The sequence below is a fragment of the Scylla paramamosain genome, chromosome 17, assembly GCF_035594125.1.
Source record: "Scylla paramamosain isolate STU-SP2022 chromosome 17, ASM3559412v1, whole genome shotgun sequence".
Classification (NCBI taxonomy): domain Eukaryota; kingdom Metazoa; phylum Arthropoda; class Malacostraca; order Decapoda; family Portunidae; genus Scylla; species Scylla paramamosain.
This window is the reverse complement of record NC_087167.1, coordinates 16,785,001-16,806,688: the sequence shown is the minus strand read 5'-3', so window position 1 is coordinate 16,806,688 and position 21,688 is coordinate 16,785,001. Positions and strand designations below refer to the sequence as shown.

At 40.5% G+C, this 21,688-nt stretch overlaps 1 protein-coding gene across 4 annotated transcripts in view; it reads right to left on the bottom strand.

Moving 5' to 3' along the window:
• Nucleotides 1–15,202: 15,202 nt before the first annotated feature.
• The window catches only part of LOC135108517 (uncharacterized), a 43,134-nt gene continuing 36,648 nt past the window's right edge, over nucleotides 15,203–21,688 (bottom strand). For all 4 annotated transcript variants that reach the window (XM_064019617.1, XM_064019616.1, XM_064019614.1 and 1 more), the window contains 3 exons: nucleotides 18,225–18,458; nucleotides 15,983–16,151; nucleotides 15,203–15,562 (listed from right to left, as the gene is read on the bottom strand). In XM_064019617.1, coding sequence (XP_063875687.1) covers nucleotides 15,405–15,562; nucleotides 15,983–16,151; nucleotides 18,225–18,458 — 561 coding nt within the window. In that variant the 3' untranslated portion in view covers nucleotides 15,203–15,404. The remainder of the gene's footprint in view (nucleotides 15,563–15,982; nucleotides 16,152–18,224; nucleotides 18,459–21,688) is intronic.

The following is a 21,688-nucleotide window of genomic DNA, read 5'->3' as shown; positions in this document are numbered from 1 at the left end:
CCAACGTCATTTCTAGGAACCGAGGCGCAATATATATATATATATATATATATATATATATATATATATATATATATATATATATATATATATATATATATATATATATATATATATATATATAATTGAGTAGTTATCGCTGCAGATGGAGCCAAGTTCTTAGTAATTACAGATCCCTCTTCCTAACCTGTTGCTAGATAACTTAACATACGTGTCACACGTTCACCAGGTGTCACTGCTTCCCTCATGTGGATATCTTCATACTTTATAAGGGGAGTCACAAACTGCAGGAGACCATGGTACTGGTCTCTGTTGATGCGTATCCACTGTCCCATGATGGTGCTTGGGTCCTCTACACTCAGCTCAAGCAAAAGAGTGTGGTAGACACTCCTTCCTTCTCTTTTATTCAGCCAGGGACGTGTCTATAAGCGTTTTCTTTTAAGTTTTAGCTTCCGGTAAGCCAAAAGAAATGCAACTATCACTTCGTCATTGTCGTTGGAGGAAGACATCTTGCTGAGTTGCTCTTTATGATCATTTCCCGCCAACCAGCCGCCCCTTTACTGTAGTCTGGGACTGGCATTTCAGTGGGTATTTTTTTTTATTAGATTTTTGTTGCCCTTGGCCAGTGTCCTTCCTACATAAAAAAAAAAAAGTCTATGTGAACGTACATCCAGCTGGGAGGATGTATTGCCAAATATTGCCAGCTTGTGGCAGGTAGCAATTCAGCAGCGAGTTGCCAAGTGTGAACCCGCCTTAACTCATACCGACTACATTGCCATCGCTGTCACTTTGATTTTTATCAGCTACTTTTCTTTTTGTTCCTCTTTCGATTGAGCACACACACACACACACACACACACACACACACACACACACACACACACAAACGTACGCACACACATTGTCGGAGCTGGCTGGAGTGGCGGTTGGTGCTTCGTAAAGTGCTGACAGCAGAAATATTGGCAGGTTGGCCGCACTCACAATGCATAAATATATTCATGATTATAGCTCTTTAATTACATGAATAAACCGAGGAAAAAGCTACTTATAACTAAGAATAATATACGTCAAAATACATTAAAAAGAGATTGATTATGAAGAATACTTAGATACTATTATGTAGATGTTACTGATTATTTATCGATGGCAATAAGTGGACTGTGGAAAGTTCGTTGGTGTGTAGCGTGAACATGTCAGCCCCACCTTTGTTCGCGCCGATTACCCACACACATACATACATGTATACATATACGTATGTTGCTGACGCGGAAAATAATTATAATCAATGTATATTGTTATGTGACACCGTTACATAATGAATAAAAAAAAAATAATAATATCTAAATAAAGAGCAGGTAGTCTTGGAAGTCGACGATATAGCGTCAGTTTCCAATTAAACGCTAATCATATTATAATGTCCACACCAATATTCAATTATTCAATGTAAGGGTGAGTTGTTAGGAAGATAAATTGCTTCCTAACAATAGGGACTGAAGGCGCCCCAATAATGGCTTCATAGCTACTATTACTATCCTATCTCCCCTCATTCGGATAAAACATTTATAAAATATATACATGTTGTGGATAAAGCACAAGAATAGACTACAATACACACACACACACACACACACACACACACACACACACACACACACACACACACACACACACACACACACACACACATTTACAATTTGAGATGGTTGGAAGATAGTAATTTACAGAAGAGGTGCTGATGGGTGAAGGAGGGATAAATGGGGAGGGAAGGCAGGCGAAGTTATCAGAAAAGAGATTAGTGGGCTGCTGTGTATTTATGACTTGAGTGAGTCGCAAGGAATGAACCAGGGAGGAGGGGGGGACTCCCTCTTCCCTGTCCCTCCTCTTCTCCCTCCCTGTCTCCCCTTCCTGGGTACAGAGAGAGAGAGAGAGAGAGAGAGAGAGAGAGAGAGAGAGAGAGAGAGAGAGAGAGAGAGAGAGAGAGAGAGAGAGAGAGAGAGTAGGGAGGAGGGAGGGAGAGGAGGGTAAGAGGGCAAGGAATGAACAAGGAAAGGGGAGAACTGTACCCTCCAATCTCTCCTCCCTTGTGAGTGGAGCGAAGGAAGAAATGGAGGCCATGCACAATTGCGTAGTTGACAGGCAATAGATAGAGAAATGAAGAGATAAGTGCAAGAGGCTAAAGTTGGGAAAAATGAACGAACGTATTTGGTAGAAAGGTGGCAGGCTGACCGCCTTGCTGTTGTTATAGTGGTTTGTTTTTTTGTTCTTAAATAGTTATGGAAAGCTTTCTAACATATTTTTTTTGACGTCAGTATTGCTACTGACGTGAAAGCGTATATGTGATGTCCAGGCCTAAATAAGGCATAAATATAATGAACTGATAAGGCGACTGGAAATAAAACCAAATGCCAGGAGTGAAGGCAGAAGAAATTTTTCTGTCAAGCATTAATAAAAACGCTCAGCCATGTAGTAAGAAACGTAAAGGAGAAAATTAGGATATGGAGATCACTGTAAAGTACTGCGAAAGGTCACTGAGTCAGGTAACACTGTTGGAACAGTGCTAGGTCATGCAACTAAAGGATTGTTGGCTAGATCCTGACTCAGGGACTCTCTCAGTGACGAAATGTGAGTCTGATGAGGAGATAGTTCAAGTTACCACTACAGCTTCTACTTGTGTTATAAATCAATTACAAAACTGTAGATAAATTGAGTAAAAAAGGAAAAAAAAAATAGAGATATGGTAAAAACAAAATGAGTATGGGAAGGTAAATAGATGTTAATTATATGAAATGATGACTATATTTACAAAAGAAGCAATAAACAACAAGTATTGAAAGACGGTAACATGCTGATCTTTCTGGCAAAGTGGAATGACGTGTGCTTAAAAAAAAGGAAAAAAAATGATACCGCGAGGAGGGTAGTGAGCTTTCAAAATAATCAACAGATAAGGTTGAAGACGTCTTAAAAACAACGTAAGCGCGAGTTCGCACTGTGAAAATCAGATGGCAATAAATAGCGAGAATTGTCTATGTTTAGAGTAGTTAAGAATGGGGCAGTGGAACAACTTTTCCACCCAGTGTAGCTCCCACTCCAAATGAGTATACAGTAAATTAAGTGATGATGAACTGAGGGGGATTATGAATGATAGGGCATCTTGATGAGTGAAGACATTGGTCAGTCCTTGATAATGTAGTATTATAATGATGAGCTACAGAATTCTTGCCGTTTGATAAATTGAAATCACGAGTGTTTTACATACTGCAAGTGCATAATGGTGAAGCAGACTAACGCACCATTGAGGAAGATCTCTCTTTCTTTGCTATAGACAACAATTTCAGTAAATTGAATGCTGTGTCGGTAACAAGTTGTTTTCACGACAATGGAGATTCCTGTAGTGGTTACTGTCTATATTTAGACGCAAAATGTAGTATATCAAATGACAGTGATTGCCGAAGCTGACATCAAGGTCAAATATATTCCCGGGCAAAAAAAAAAAAAAAAAAATAAAAATAAAAATAAATAAATAAATAAAATCATATATATATATATATATATATATATATATATATATATATATATATATATATATATATATATATATATATATATATATATATATATATATATATATATATATATATATATATATATATATATATATATATATATATATATATATATATATATATATATATATATATATGGTATTGTAGTGAGGTTATCATATCTGGACGAGCATAAATATGGGATATGTTGGATAGATTTGTTGATTAAAATTCAGATGAAAAATATAGAATGATGCATGATATATATATGTATATATATATATATATATATATATATATATATATATATATATATATATATATATATATATATATATATATATATATATATATATATATGGAAAAAAGCTTATTGAAAACATAAATTGATGCATGTTAAATGCGAGAAAGATTATCGAGAAATATGGATTGATGCATGATATATATGAAAAAAAAAGGTTATTGAAAATACGGATTGATGCATGATATATATGGAAAAAGTTATTGCAGCTATAGATTAATGCATTATATATATATATATATATATATATATATATATATATATATATATATATATATATATATATATATATATATATATATATATATATATATATATATATATATATATATATATATATATATATATATATAATGAGAAATATGGATTGCTGCATAAAGAAGTGGTGAAATGTATATAGTGGAAATTATAAGTTTATTAAAATATAGATAGACGCATGAAAATATAGTAAAATGAGATGTAGATAATTGCATATTGAAATATAGACTGATGAATAAAGATATAGTGAAATGAGTATATTGAGAATATTGCTAGATGCATGAAGCAATTGTAAAGTGAGCGTCTTGATAATTGTGACCCGTCTCTGTGTGCCGAGCGCATAACGAAGGTGATGGTGTCTGTCATGGGGGCGTGCATTCCTCACTTTTTTTTCTCGACCTAAACCTTCCAAACCTTGGTTTAACACAGCCTGTTCTCGTGCTGTACGTGATAGAGAGGTAGCCCACTAAAGTTACTTCCTTTAGTGTCCTACCTCTCCCAGAACCATGCCAAATGTGTTCTCCAACTAGCCAAAAACTCCTTCATTAATTGAAAGTGTCAAAATCTTTCAAGATCTAACTCCCCTCGTGACTTCTGCCATCTAGCCAAAAAACATCTCTAATTACTTTGCTTCTTCTTCTTTCCCTACTTTATTTCAACCATATGACACCACTGCTATCACATCTATCTCTAAAGCTAAAATCTTCGCTCAAACTTTTGCTGATAACCCTATCTTGGACGATTCAGGGCTTGTTCCTCCCTCACCTCTACCATCTGACTACTTCATGCTACCTATTAAAATTCTTCGCAATGATGTTTTCCATCCCCTCGTTGGCCTAAACCCTCGGAGGGTTTATGGACCTGATGGGCTCCTTGCTATTGTTCCCCGAAACTGTACTTCCGTGCTTGCACCTTGTCTAGTCAAACAGCTCTGTCTGTCAACATCTACCTTTCTTACTTGCTGGAAGTTTGCCTATATTCAGCCTGTTCCTAAAAAAATGTGACCGTTGTAATCCCTCAAACTACCGTTTAATTTCCTGCCTATCTAAAGTTTTTGAATCTATCCTCAACAGGAAGATTCTTAAACATCTATCACTTCATAACCTTATATCTGATCGCCAGTATGGGTTCTGTCAAGGCCACTCTTCTGGTGATCTTCTGGCTTTCTTTACTGAGTTTTGGTCATCCTCTTTTAGAGATTTTGCTGAAACTTTTGCCGTTGCCTTAGACATATCAAAAGCTTTTGATACAGTCTGGCACAAAGCTTTGATTTGCTATGGCTTCTATTCTTCTATCTGTAACTTCATCTCAAGTTTCTTTTCTGACCGTTCTGTTGCTGCTGTAATAGATGGTCACTGTTCTTCTCTTAAATCTAATAAGAGTGGTGTTCCTGACAGTTCTGTACAGTCACCCACTCTCATCCTATTATTCATCAATGATCTCTAAACCAAACTTCTTGTCCTATGCTGATGATACCATCCTGCACTTTTCCACATCTTTTCATGAACGTCCAACCCTTCAGGAAGTAAACAATTCACGCAGGGAAGCCACAGAACACCTGACTTGTGATATCTCTAAAATTTCTGATTGGGGCATAGCAAATTTGGTACTGTTCAATGTCTCAAAAACTCAGTTCCTCAATCCATCAACTCGACACAACTTTCCAGACAACTATCCCCCTCTTCTTCATTGACACTCAACTGTCCCTCTCTTCTACACTGAACGTCCTCGGTCTGTCCTTTTCTTATAATCTAAACTGGAAACTTCACATCTCATCTCTAGCTAAAACAACTTCTATGAACTTAGGTGTTCTGAGAGGTCTCCGCCAGTTTTTCTCATCCCCCTCCAGCTGCTAACTCTGTAAAAGAGCTTTATTCGTCCATGTATGGAATATGCTTCACGTGTCTGGGGTCATGTCATACCGCTCTTATATACAGGGTGGTATCAAAAGCTTTTCGTCTCATCAACTCCTCTTCTCAAACTGAGTCTTCAGCCTCCTTCTCATCGCCGCAGTGTTGCATCTCTAGCTACCTTCTATCGCTATTTTCATGCTAACTGCTCTTTTTGATCTCGTCAACTGCATGCCTTCCCTCCTCCCGCGGCCTCGCTGCACAAGACTCAGTGGGCTTTTTTTTTTTTTATTGGATTTTTGTTGCCCTTGGCCAGTGTCCCTTCTACATAGAATAAATGAAGAAAATATTAAAGCCACAAAGAAAAGAAAATATTAAAGCCACAAAAAAAAATATTAGTCACAAGAAATTAAATATTGAATCTATAAAGAAAAATGAATTGAAGATATAAAATAAAAGTTGATTAAAACCACAAAGAAAATTTGATTAAATATGTAAATGTTGATTAATCCTTCGATATGTGCTTGCTAAGTTTTATGATTATTAACCTTGAACAAAAAAGTGTTTCACGAAAATATGTGTGAAAGACCAAAATATTGAGTATTGGTGCTTATAGGTAAAATATAGAAATCTAGGGAATTAACACCACTCCACATGGAAATGAGAGATACATAAGAGCTTTAATGTGAAACGAGTGAAATTAAATTGCCGAAGAAAAAAACATTACAGATAGCGATACAAAAGATAATTCACTGGAGATCATGATAACGATGAGTCAGATGACAAAATGAATATATTTCAAAGCGCTTTATTCAACTAGTTTGGTGCAAAGTGTGGTAATTAATCATGAGGAAGACTTTCTGTAAACGAAAGTACGTAGCTTATTGTGTTCCCGAATCAGATTATTAGCTTTGCCTTAGTGTCGTTACTTCCCTGATATACAGTGACTGAGCCTGACACCTGAATCCAAGTTGATAATAAATGGAAAATTTTTGTCTTTTATATGAAGGCGCTATGAACCCATGATAAAAACCTAGATATGTCATAGTACAGATAATCTTGGTTAAATATAGACCAATTTCATGTCAAATAGAGTATAATTACCTTGTATCAAAGATCTGAGAACCATACTGTAACATAATGGCTCTTGAAATATTTACTATGATTTAAATTTCACTTCACGACCATTTAACTGACGTCACTCGGTAGTCAACGAGATGTCCCGGCTACCAGTACCACGCCACTTCACTGCTAGTCCCCACGCAGTTCACACCGATCCTGCTTCGTCTCCAGTTCGTTTTTCACCGGCATTCTCCACTGAGTTTGGCCTGGTAAGCTTTCACGCTACGGCAAGCCGTCAGTGTTGGTGAAAGATATTTACATGATCTACGGACATATATTGTAATGCCTTGTGTGACTCGGTACTGTTTTCTTTCGGACAGACTGATGTCGGACCAGCTGGACAAAGCTCACGAAACGCAAAGGCGTTCATCTTCGTCTTCCTCGGATAGGAAGAGACGTGACAAGGACTTCGTGGATTTTCTTGCAAAGAAAAGGAAGTCTCCTCTGGATCAGGGAGTCGAGGAAGGTTCTAGTCAGTCATGGTCTGAGTACAGTTCACCGCCCTCAGTGGCCGGTCCGAGTCACGCCGACACAGCAGCTGAGTGTTCTTCCGGAGGCGACAACTTTAACCGACTGACTGCCTTGTTAAGTGAACTAATTGAAAAACTAGACAAAGAGCCAGCTCAAGCTAATGTATCACGGGAAAGCCGTGCAAACTTTAGTGCTTTTCATAACGTTTCCTCTTCTGAGGATAAAGCCACTGAACTTTCAGAGTGCAAGCCTGATCCGTTGGATGAACTAGACACACTCAACTCCTTACCACCTTCCCGTGACACTGATGAAGCAATGTACCGAACCTGAAAGTTTCTGTGACAAATACTGCCATTTCCAAAGCCATGAGATTTGGAGAAGTTAATCGATGTCCGACTCTTCCAAACTAATGGCCTGATTTCAAAAGCCTTAGTCCCCATTGCCCGCTGCATTAGCGATATCGGGGATGAAAAAGGTAAAACTTTAAATTCCTACCTAGATGGACTAAATGACTGCCTTAGGTTACTTTCCTCAGTTGTTAATTACATTAATCAGCTGAGAAAGGAAGTGGCAGGGATCCATGTTCACGACTCTGCCTTGGCAGACCTTTGCAAGTGGGAGTGCGAGGCAGGAAAAGATGACCTCTATCCGTTCGATGTGACGAAGAAATGTGAGGAAATACACAAGTCCAGGAAACTAGGAAGGCTCTCCTTCCGTCCTTACAAGTCTTCTGGAAGGAGGTTTGCTCCAAACAAGCAAACACCTAGACAGCCCTATCAAATTCCCTCCCATTCTCGACCACATTACCAGATGAGGCCATTTTTAGGCCAGAGGTATCCCCAGGGGAAGGGGATGCACTTACAAAAACCTCCCCAATAAGCCTCTCCAGGGTGAGTAATGTTTTACCTCCCTTGGTTAATACTCCTGATAATTTTGTGGCCGGGAAATTTTTTGGTGCCAGATCACTATGGGGGTCACTGACAAAGGACATTTGGATCAGTGATGTGGTGCATGGGAATATTCTTGAATTCGCCAGCTTACCCAGACAGAATAAACAACTCAGTCCCCTCAATTTGTCTGTAGCTGATAGCCTTGCCCTGGACAATGTTTTGTCCTTGTACCTTGAACAGAAAATAATCGAAAGATGCGAGCCAGGGGGATCATGGATTCTTTTCTGACGTGTTCCCTACTGTCAAAAACGATGGCATGGCTAGTCATCCTGAATTTAAAGGAACTTAATAATCATATTAATCATGTACATTTTAAATTGGACACTGAAAGATGTGATACAATTAATTCAACCATACTGTTTTTTCATTACCATGGATTTGAAGGATGCTTATTTCTCTGTTTATGTCATGCCAGAAGATAGGAAATGGCTACAGTTTATGTGGAAGAATCAAGTGTTTCGATTCACATGTCTTCCACAAGGTTTGACTTCAGCCCTTTGCATCTTCACTAAATTATTGAAGCCTGCCCTCTCTCACCTTAGAAAATTTGGTATCATTGTGTTATGCTATCTGGATGACTGTATTTTCATTGCTGCGTCAGCAGAGGAATGGAGGATTAATACATTCTATGCCTTACTCCTTTTTGACTCTTTTATGGCTCACTATCAATGTCCAGAAATCTGTTTTGCAACCTACACAGGAGATTCAATTTCTTGGGGTTATGTTAAATTCTGCTGATATGACTGCCGCATTGCCTCCCGTTAGGAAAGAACGTATCAAGGCTCAAGGCCAGCTCCTGCTAAAAAGAGAGGTCACCTTGCTTGATTTGTCTTCCTTCAGTGGTTTGGCTGTGGCTTCGGATCCTGCTGTAGAGTTAGCCCCACTTAGATACAAATATCTTGTGATAATTCGGAACTGAGAACTTACCAGGACCCATGGTAATTATAATTCAAATATTATTTTGGATGATTATGCCCGGGAGTTAATCTGCTGGTGGATTCATAATGTAGATTTTCAGGTAAAATCATAAAGATCTTTCCTCCAGCTTGTTATGTTCTCAGATGCCTGCCTGACAGGTTGGGGTGCAGTAGTAGGAGACGCTAAGACCCTCATGAGCCACTGGGCTCACGAGGAATTAGATCACATTAACTGCTTGGAACTGAAAGCCATTCTTTTAGGCTTCTTGGGCCCTTTGTAAGGATACCAAAGGAACACATATCCACTACAGTTGCCTGTATAGAACGTTGCGGTAGCACTAAACCTAACCTTAATACATTAATAGAACAAATTTTCGAATGGGCTGAGTCAAGCTGAATTACCTTATCGGCTCAGTATATTGAGGGCCTACACAATGTAGAAGCAGACAAGGAATCCAGAGTCAAAGATCTAGATGCTGAATGGATGTTACATCCGCATATTTTTGAGAGTTTGTCAGCTTTATTATACACCTGAGGTTGATCTTTTCGCTACTCGCATCAATGTACACGTGTCTGCCTACGTTTCCTGGAAACCAGACCCATCTGCCATACATATTAATGCCTTTACATTGAACTGGACCAATAAAAAAATTGTATGTATTCCCACCTTTCAGTATGATCTCCAGAGTCCTAAAGAAACTCCAAGAAGACGAGGCAACAGTACAGATAGTTTTACCACCGTGGCCAACCCAGTTTTGGTTTCCCAAAGCTCTCCAGTTATTGGCTGCCGATCCGGTTCTCCTTCCTCGAAATTCCCTAGTTCTACCACAAAATCCAACTCTACCCTATCCCCAAGCACACAGGTTGGTCTTAACAGCAATGACGTTATTAGGGAATCATTCAAAAATCAAGGCTTTTCGATGGAGATTGCCCAATTTCTACTTAAATCATGGAGAGGGAGCACTAAAACACAGTATGGGCCACATATCAAAAACTTGTTGTGTTTTTGCCTCTACAGGAAAATTGATCCATTTCAGCCATCTTTGAATGTATTCCTAGATTATTTATTATCAGAATTTAAGAAGAAGAAGAACGGACAAGGCTACAGTTCAATGAACACCATACGGTCGGCCATATCTGCAATAGCTGCTATCAGTGAGCATCCTGCCGGACAGCATCCCTTAGCTACCTGATTCATGAAGGCAGTTTTTCAGGACAGACCATCTTTTCCTCGATGCCATATAACCTGGGATCCATAATTAGTCCTGAATTACTTAATGAGTCTCTGACCAGATGATGAATTACCTCTCATTCAGCTTTCAAGGAAACTAACAGTTCTCATGCTATTATTATCTGGTCAGCGCGGTCAAACTCTGCACTTCCTAGACACTAGAAACATGACTGTGTCAGAATGAAGAGTTGTTTTCAGGATAGGTGATCCACTTAAAACCTCAAGGCCAGGTGCCCATATGTCTGAATTGACATTTGATACCTATCCATCAGACAAGAGATTCTGTGTTGTTACCTCGATTGTAAACTATCTTGATAGGACAAAATACATGCGGGGAACAATCACGAGATTTTTTCTGACTACAAAAACCTCCAATAAAACTAGCTTCGATGAATACTTTACGCCGTTGGACGAAAAGTATTATGGAAGCTGCTGGTATTAATCTCAACATTTTTTTCCCCTCATTCCACTATGTCAGCTTCGATATCAGTAAGGCATCACTGAAGCTCCCGTTGTCAACTATTTTATCGACCATTGGATGGGCCAAGGAATAAATTTTTACCAGGTACTACCAGAAGCCAATCAATACAGATGGTCACTTTGCCAGGGCAATCTTGCCATAAGTTGTGTATGGTCCGGTAGTAGGCATAAACTTTTGTTTTCCTCTATGTATGTTTCTTTGGTTTTTGGCATTATCCACCTCCTTGTATCTATTACATGAAAGGCGTGCAGTGTTATTATGGTATTTTTGTATGTTTTTTCTTTGGTTCTTGGTGCTATCCCCACTTGTACACGCTAAGGGCAAAAGCATACTATTGTTCTTATATTGGGTTACATTAGGTCTTTAGTAAATGCAGTGTTACATTTCCTTACTATGGATTTTTGTTATTATCGTATGCACTACCTTACCAAAGCATCTGTGAGGTACATGAAATCTTGGTAGGTTTGAGGAACCTCTCTAAAGTTCTCGTTGACTACCGAGTGACGTCAGTTAAAGTGAAATCGTAAGATTAAACGAGTACTTAACAAGTATGAGGTTTGATCGTAATTTCACGGACATTTAACTGCGTCACTGAGGTGTTAAACGCCCTCCCTACCCAAACCCAGGCACTCATGGAGCTCGGTTGGAAGTAGCTTCGTGGGTATATTGCCTGCTTCCTCAAACCTACTCTCTAAAGGACTGACGTGGGACTGGTAGCTGGGACATCTCCTTTAATACCTCAGTGATGCAGTTAAATGTTCGTGAAATTACGATCAAACTTCATACTTGGTAAGTACTCATTTAATCTTACAGTTATCCGCTAATTGCCCTAGTGTTGTATTTTCATAAAGCGAGGGAGGAAAAAGTTAATGCTAAAATTGCAATTAGTAAGTGCTATACTTAAAATATTGACTATTGTCAATGTTCATTTTATACTAAAAAGTCAAATCTTGCTACTTAATGTGATTGAGAGAATATATATGAGATGAAGATATTTGTTTCTATGAATAATGGGAAGTCATTCCTTATGTGGGAGTCTCTGATGTTGTCAAATTGGTTATTAGATCCATTGCAGCGGTCCATATTGATCTGAGAATGTGATTAAAAACCATGATGAAAGTATAGGTTTTGATATACTTATTATTGTTCCCTCTACACCTTATTTGAGCTCAGAATGAAATGTTTATTCATCCAGGATAGTAAAGATAGGTGAGTTTACCCAAAGCTGATATGAGTGACTGCATTACAAACTTGGGCTGCTACTTACAACTTTTCGAGGAATTTCCGCCGAAAACTGATGCCCACAGGATAGCCTCCCTTGCATTATATATATATATATATATATATATATATATATATATATATATATATATATATATATATATATATATATATATATATATATATATATATATATATATATATATATATATATATATATATATATATATATTTTTTTTTTTTTGTTTTTTTTTTGTTTTGTTTTTATCATTATAAGTGTTTTGTGACTGCATCAAACTTCTAGCAACATTAAGAGTACTCGAGGCCGGAACTGGTTTTCCAGGCCTATGATATAGATGTGGAAAATATGATTGATTGTTGATCTTTCCTCTTACTGATCAAGATATTGAATGTTATATTTTGTTTTCTCCACAAAGGCTCTATTTCTAAACTCTGAACTTATGATTTCTGCTAATATATGCCTTCCCAGCAGTTATGAATGGGTACCTTTGTCGCTACACAATGTAAAGATAACCTGCAGTTCCTGATAAAAGAATCAACCTCCCGGGACCAGAACTGGTACAACTGGCGGTAGACAGTGCTGCCTGTCGGTGTCAGCCCGATGTTCGTGGCCGTGGGACCCATTTTATGGTTTCCCTGGTTCTGGCAGCATGGAGCGGGCCTTCCAAACCCACACCCTTCACCACATCCATGGATGAGGGAACGAACACCCAACTAAGTAACTAGTAGCGCGAGGACCCGCGGTCATAAGGAGAGGGGCATGTTGTAACCCAAGAATCAAGAAGAAATAAAACACGTAAGAAGAAGGAAGAATGAAACAATAATGAAGAAATGAAGAAGAAAGTAAGAACGTAGAAAAAAAAATAATTGAGGGAAGATGATAACCACGAAAGCAGGTACCAAGATTACAGGAAGCTATCAGCACCCTGATAGATGAGACGTGACCACCAAGGAGAGCAGCAAGATGGGGTGAGTCATCACAAGACTTACAGAGCCGGAGGATAGCAGCAAATTATAAGAAGAGATACCTAGGTCTCTATCACAAAATTAGTACACAAAGGAAGCAGAGGTCACTGGCAACAAATGACGTGGATAAGACGGACCACCAGCACACCATAGGAAAAGCAGCCTCTTTGTTTCTGTTTAGAGGAAGATGCGATAACCGAAGTTACTCGAGAATGAACCTTATTGAAAGTTAAGGGAAAATAAACTATATGATCAAAGTATGGGAAGATAAATATAGTTACTTAAAAATGGCCTTAAAGTATAGGAAAGTGAACCGTATGATCGAAGTATGAGAAATTAGATGTAGTTACTCGAAAGTTAACCTTATTGAAAGTTACGGGAAAATAAATTGTATGATCGAAATTTTGGGAAATAATCTTATAGCAACGAAAACTTTATTGGGACAAGAGGTCGCTCTAACATCACGTGTATATAATGAAGTGTACGAGGCAGGAATATACAGAAGGAAACAGAAACAAACAAGACAGTCATGCCACATCATATCTCATGTACTGTTAAAAATTGGAACGAAAGAAAAAAAGTGAAAAAAAAGTGAAAAAAAAAGTATAACACTAATCATCTCTCCCTTAAATTTTTCCACTTTTCTGGTATGCATTGTATTCATCATGCATCACTTCATTAAGTGAAACTTACTTTTTCGAGTGTACTACGTATAAAGAAGCATTTCATCTTTCTTTTTATTTTCTCCTTTTTTTTTAAGCTGTCTCGGTTTCTTAGTGAGTTGCAGGTATGTAATGTTATAAAGATGTTACGTCCTTGTGTTTTTACATAACGTTTTTATATAACGTTCCCTTCTTACCTCAGTTACTCACAAGTGGCGGCTGTCACTATGTCAATGTTAGTTACGTTGGGAGCCGGGGGAAATTCACTTCCAGCCTTCCATCTTTCCTTCCTAATGCCCTACTATACGCGATTGGGACCCATCATCATCGTCATCATCATCATCATCATCATCATCATCATCGTCATTGTTACTGTTGTAGCATAGCAGTTATTGTTAGTTTACCTACAGACTTCTGGGAGCTAATTAACTTTTATGTCAAATAAATTATTATATTACAAAAAGTGTGTCCTGATGGATAGATAGATATGCAGTTAGTGTGTGTGTGTGTGTGTGTGTGTGTGTGTGTGTGTGTGTGTGTGTGTGTGTGTGTGTGTGTGTGTGTGTGTGTGTGTGTGTGTGTGTGTGTGTGTGTGTGTGTGCGCGCGCGCGCACGTGCGTGATAGATAACTGCCTCCTTCACACGAAAATTTGTCCTTCTGCGATAATGATTAAAAAAATAAATAAACTTCTCAATAAACTTTGAAGTTCTTTAACGCGTCGTGGATAGTACGTATTAAGGTAAGTAAGCAATAGTGAAGGCTGCCACATTGACCTACGGTCATTCCATATATTTCATTTACTGAAGACAAGGAGCGAAAGAAAAAAAAAAAGAAAAAAATGAAAAAAAGGGTATACCATTTATGATCTCTTCCCTTAAACGTTTGCACTGTGTTTGGTATTCAGCGTATTCATCACGCTTATTTTACACTACATTAAATTAAACTTGTTTCTGGAGTGTATTACGTATAAAAGTATTAATTTTTTTTATGATAGTTTTTCCCTTTTATTATTCATAAAGCCATCTTAGTTTCTTTGTGAGTTGCAGGTATGTAATGCTATAAAGATGTTACGTCCTTGTGCTTTTTACGGCACGGAATGTGGCTGATGTAACATTCCCTTCCTCCCTCAGCTACTCACGAGGAAGTATCGGCTTTCACTGTAAGTCAAAGTTAGTTACGTTGGGAGCCGGGGGAAATTCACACTCGCCTTATACCCAAGGTATGTGTACTTTCAAAAATTATGTACAAAAGGAGATGACACACAGCGAAATCGTCCGGCCGTATTGAAAGGTCATTCTCAACTTCTGGGATAAGGGCAGGTTGAAGTCTGGTGACCTAAACGGGTTATTCCTCGGGAGAAAAAGTGCTACCAGTACACACTTCAAGCTCCACCTCCACCAGAGTGAGGCGTCACAGTTTGGAGGGCGGACCAGCAGTCTTCTTGGCCGCCTCAGCCCTGAGGTACTCGTCGCGAAGGCGCCTCTTGAGTATCTTGCCAATGGAGTTCTTGGGGATGGCGTCCACCACCTGCACGCCGCCAGCTAGGTGCTTGTGTGGCGGCAGGCGCGCTGCCGGGGATGAAGGGGAGTGAGGTGTGTGAGTGTGTGTTCTTCATGTTTCATTGTTGTAAAACACACACACACACACACACACACACACACACACACACACACACACACACACACACACACACACACACACACACACACACACACACACACACACACACACACACACACACACACAGAAGACTGATTCCCCTTTTTAACAAAAAAATTGTTGCATTCCTATATTTACGGCCTATTCTTCATTTTTTACCCCATATCCCCCCACCCCCCCCCTCTCTCTCTCTCTCTCTCTCTCTCTCTCTCTCTCTCTCTCTCTCTCTCTCTCTCTCTCTCTCTCTCTCTCTCTCTCTCTCTCTCTCTCTCTCTCTCTCTCTCTCTCTCTCTCTCTCTCTCTCCCCTTCCATCCCCTCCACTACCCACATGCCACATAATCCTTCAAGGCCTGTGAGGAGGGAGTCGCCTCCCCAGGGAGGGGCACCACATAGGCTCGAGGGGCTTCACCCAGGCGGGGGGACGGCACCCCTATCACCGCCACTTCTCTCACCCCCTCCACCCTTCGTAGCACATCCTCCAGTTCTCTGGGGGACACCTGGGGGAGAAGGTTTCTTGTGATTACCATCCTTATTACTGTAATCATCATCGTTATCGCCGTCACCATTATCATCATTGTGAAGGCTCGAGGGAAGAGAGAGGAAGGTGAATACGGGAGGAGGGAAAGAAAGAAAACACTTTAGGATGGAAGTGGATAGGGAAGGAAGGATTTGCTTCAGCAGTAATAGGTTGTCGTATCTTGAGTTTGCTGTGTCAGGTGCAGCTGGTTTGGTGTTCCTCAACAACAACTGTAGGAGGTGTCGCCGCACTGGTACACCGTGGCGACTAATGATCATAACAACAGGTCCCTCTGGCCGAGGAGCCAAGCGGTAGAGAGTTCACCTTTGTTCCTCACATCTTGAAGACCTGCAGTGCTGGAAGTGACTTGTCTTCACGCCTCGAGGACGCGTTCAGTGTCTCGACAGTGACTCAGTGACGAACAGTGAGCAGTCCACATTGTAGCTCTGAAGTGGAGGCACCTCGCCCTTGTGTTTACCCAATGATTTGTGGCACCTGCTGCCGTCGCATCGTCCCTGCTGCTGCTGCGACTGCATTTCCGCAGATCCTCAGCTCTGCATGAGTCCCGCTGGCTCACATGGAACAGCGTCCACGAGTGGAACCGGGTGCAGCTGACCCCGCGGGGTGACCGTAAGCAGCCGTCATTCTCTTTCACGCATTGCAGGAGCGCGCGGGTCCGTGGACCTCTGACATGCCGTGCAGCCCCGCAGGACACCACCATTATCCAGATCCATACGGCAGACGGGTTGGCCAGCCAGCGAGAGGGCAGCGCGTCATCAGCACCATTCCTTCTTATTCTCTCACAGATTGGTGCACAAATATTATTGTGATTATTAGTTTTACACATTTTTCCTTCATTTTTGTTTCTATCTCTATTTCTCCTCATTACTGTCACACACCAGGATAGGAGGATGGCTGTGTGATGCGACAGTGATGCGATGGGGCAGTTGACGTCATGATACAACTCACGCTGACCTCACTCGCTGGCCGAACCGTCTGTCGTATGGATCCTGTAACTATCTACCGTCCAACTCCGGTGCCACGGATTTAACTGGCTGGAGAAAAAAAGGAGGGCCTACGAGAAAGTTTATGAATGTAGGGAAAGAGGACATGCTTGGAGTAGGTGTGACTGAGGAAGATACGTAAGACCGAGCACATTGGAAAAGGCTGATTAGCTGTGGGAAGCCCTGATGGGAGCAACTTAGAGGACAAAAATCATCTGCAGCTGTAACCGGCTTATCCGATTGCTTCCTCAATATAATCACACCCCCAGCCACCATTCTCTCTCTCTCTCTCTCTCTCTCTCTCTCTCTCTCTCTCTCTCTCTCTCTCTCTCTCTCTCTCTCTCTCTCTCTCTCTCTCTCTCTCTCTCTCTCTCTCTCTCTTTCTGGTTTAGAGAACTTGTATGAAGCTCCCAGTTATAAGAATTGTTAGGTGAGATTTGATTATTTGCAATACATCCTCGACTGTTTGGTGATTATGAGCTTATAGGATCTAGGCAGTTATGGTGTTCCGAGTGGCAGTTACAAAAAATTACGTAATTGATTTCTGGTCAAGCACCACCATGGGCTGTCCCTTGTCGCTAATACTATTGTTTCCTTAAAACTAAACGTGATTTTCACCGAGAAATGGTTATCATATGGCTTCAAAAAACGTCGAATTTTATTTTATTTTTTTATATTGAAAGAATGCAGTTTCTTGAAAACTTGCCTAAAAATTAACATTATGCGTTTGTATATTTGTAAAATGTATGCAAATGATTTGTTTCGGACGGGAATTGACTCGAAATTTGTGTGTGTGTGTGTGTGTGTGTGTGTGTGTGTGTGTGTGTGTGTGTGTGTGTGTGTGTGTGTTTTGGAAGGTAGCTAGACAGTGGGTAAATAATACACACACACACACACACACACACACACACACACACACACACACACACACACACACACACACACACACACACACACACACACACACACACACACACACACACACACACACACACACACACACACACACACACACACACACACACACACACACACACACACACACGCACCTGGAAGCCCTTCACTTTGATGATGTCCTTGGTCCTGTCGGTGATGAAAAGAAAACCTTCATGATCACAGTGGCCGAGGTCTCCCGTGGGCAGCCATCCCCCTTCCTTCAGTGCCGGTGGGGAGGCGGGTCTTCCGGGGACGTTGGCGTACCCCAGCATTATCGCTGGGCTCCTCACCCACACCTCCCCCTCCTTCCCTGGCGGGAGTCCCTTACTACTTTCTGGAGCCACGATCTGTGCCAAGGAGAAGACAGCGATACTTTCTTTCGTTGATGGTGGGGAAACACGAAGCAGTGTGTGTGTGTGTGTGTGTGTGTGTGTGTGTGTGTGTGTGTGTGTGTGTGTGTGTGTGTGTGTGTGTGTGTGTGTGTCTTGTTACGCAGAGCAGCCTAGTTGCAAGAACATAGAAAAAAAAAAATGAAGAATTAAGAATAGAAGCAGAGCGGGGGGCAGACAAGTCATAACGGCCTAACTTACAGTAACTTTTGTGTATCCTACAAGAGTTGTTGCTTTGTTTATTACCCCCCTCCCGGTGTCCTAGTAAATTGAAACTCATATCCCTATAGAGAGTAAAAGGCATAGATTGGGGTGATCAAATGAAATTACATCCAACCCCCTTTGTAACCGTGCCACAAATTATTAAAGACAAAGTATTTACAGTGGAACCTCGGTTACCGAACGCCTCCATTTTCGAACAAAATTTTGACCTCATTACTGCTTCGATTGTAGTACCATAATTCGTTTCTAGAGCAAAGTTCTTTGATTTCCAATATTGATGGACATAGCAAAGCTGCCGTTTATTACTAATTTATAATTTCTATAAATTTTTACATAGTTTTTATATATTTGGAGGAGAGTCACCGTGTAAGAAAATAATTCAATCTTTGAAATAAGGTAAATGTGATCCCGTTGTAAAGCTTCGATGTAAACAAACAGTTATCGACGTTCAAGAGTTATGGCTCTCTTGATGGCGTCTAACACCATCACTACTACACAACTGCATTTTTTCAGTAGCTTTTCCCAGCAGCAAGATGTCTAAGTGTTATGAATACCTTGATTTTGGCGGTAAGTGTGTTGCTTTTTTCTGTGTCCTGTAAGGCTTCCCTCACTAGATCGGTGACAAAGAGAATACCTGCACACTCTTAACAGTATCTTCTGATGAGTTATGTGTCACTGAGTTCATTCAATACATCCTTTCTCGATAAATAATTTGTGAGCTGGAGATGTTGTGAAGCAACCATATTGGCTGTGGGAGCGTCTGTTACAAGCCGCTAAGACAGGGTAGACTGGTGTCTGGTAACGGATTAATCCATTTTACGTTGATTCCTATCGGGAAAATTGGGGAAAAAATGGTTTCGGTTTTCGAACATTTCAGATTTCGAACGGCATTCAGGAACGAATTAAGTTTTAAAACCGAGGTTCCGCTGTATAAGAGAGATCACGTGAGAGTGTGGCGCGGTGCAGAATTGTGTCCTGAGAAAGGTTAGGGCACACAGGATAGATGAGAAGGTGTTAGGCTGGATAGGGTCATGGCTTAGTGACAGGCAATAAAGAGTTGTAATAAACGGATCGAAATCTGAGTGGGGTCATGTAATTAGTGGGGCCCCACAGGGATCAGTATTAGGGCCATTGTTATTTCTAATATATATCAATGACTTGGATAGTGGAATTAGTAGTGATGTTAGTAAATTTGCGGATGACACAAAGATAGGTAGATTAATTAGGTCAGAATCGCCTTACAGGCAGATTTAGATAGAATGAATGAATGGACGGATAGATGGCAAATGCAATTTAATATCAATAAATGCAAAGTACTTAGCGTAGGTAGAGGAAACCCACACAATAGGTACACACTGAACAACCAAACTTTGGTAGGTACAGGGTACGAGAAAGATTTAGGAGTTATAGTTAGCTCTGAACTCCGTCTAGGGAAACAATGCATAGAAGCCAGAAACTGGGCAAATAGGGTACTATGATTAATTTTCAGGAGTGTTAAAAGTAGAAGGCCGGAAGTAATATTAAAGTTATACTTGTCGCTGGTCAGACCTCATCTAGACTGCGCTGTGCAGTTCTGGTCCCCACATTACAGGAAAGATATAGGTCTATTAGAATCAGTACAGAGGAGAATGATTTATAGGATACAGGGGATGAGGAGTATTCCTTACGAGGCGAGATTGAAGTTGTTAAATTTACATTCTTTAGAAAGACGTAGGTTAAGAGGGGACCTGATAGAAGTCTTTAAGTGGTATAAGGGTTATAACAAGGGGGATGAAGGCAAACTTCTTAGGATCAGCAATCGGGGTAGAACAAGAAATAACGGGTTCAAGCTTGAAAAATTTAAGTTTAAGAAAGAGATGGGAAAAAATTGTTTCTCAAATAGAGTGGAAGATAGATGAAAGGAACGGACTCAGTAATCATGTTGTTAGTGCTAGGACACTAGAGAGCTTTAAGAGAAGATTAGACAGGTTTATGGATGGGGATAATAGATGGAAATAGATAGGTATATTTCATACAGGGACTGCCACGTGTAAGCCTGGTCGCATCTTGCAACTTCCCTTATTTCTTATGTTCTTACGTTCTTATGTTCTCTACCTTTCCAGCTATCCCTGTTCCTCTCCTGTTCCCTCCCCCATTCCCTGTCAAGTGACCAAGCCCCGAGCTTGGGAGAGTGTGTTATGGGGCATAAGGTGACTTGTGCTTCTGTTGGACTTACGTGCACCTCCCAAATTATCATATTGTGGAAGCCCATTCGTGGGATTAATTAATCCATGGTTAGTCTGGACGTACTGAAAAGGCTTTCTTTGGCCTTGGCGCTACTCACCGTCTGTGCTTGTGTGTTTAGTACAACGTCCATTGTGTGTGAGCAGGCGCCTGTTCTCTCTGTACCTTGTTGAAGTTCCTGCGTCTGAGAGTCATTGTGTGTGTTGAATATTACTGGTCTTTTTGTTTCGTTAGTGTCTTTGTCTTGGCTAGAGGACTAATTCATGTTACAGCCTGTGTCCAACCATCTTCTTTCCGGGCTCACCAATATTAAAGGGGTTTGAGTCTGTCATTTGATAGATTGGAGACGAGTTGAGCTCGGACCTAGAGTATTGTAATATCCTGCTGGGCAGTGGGTGGCCCGCCTGTGGGAAGTAGCCCACGGGATATTATAACCACATGTTTGTGGCCTCTTTACTGTCTGTGTCTGTTTCACACGTGGGTGGGCAAGTCCATTCTCAGCTTGTGTGAGAAGTTGGCGTTGTATATTTCTTCCCTATAGGCTGAGGCTTGTAACTGTGTACAACCCGTGGACTGGCCTGGGCTCACGCAGCCCAGGCCAGAGCTGCACAGAGCTGCAATGGTGGCAGTCTAGGGAGAAGCTGACCCGAAGGAGTAGCAGCTGTTAGAGGGGCTGGAACTGGTCGTAACAGTTTGTGTGTGTGTGTGTGTGTGTGTGTGTGTGTGTGTGTGTGTGTGTGTGT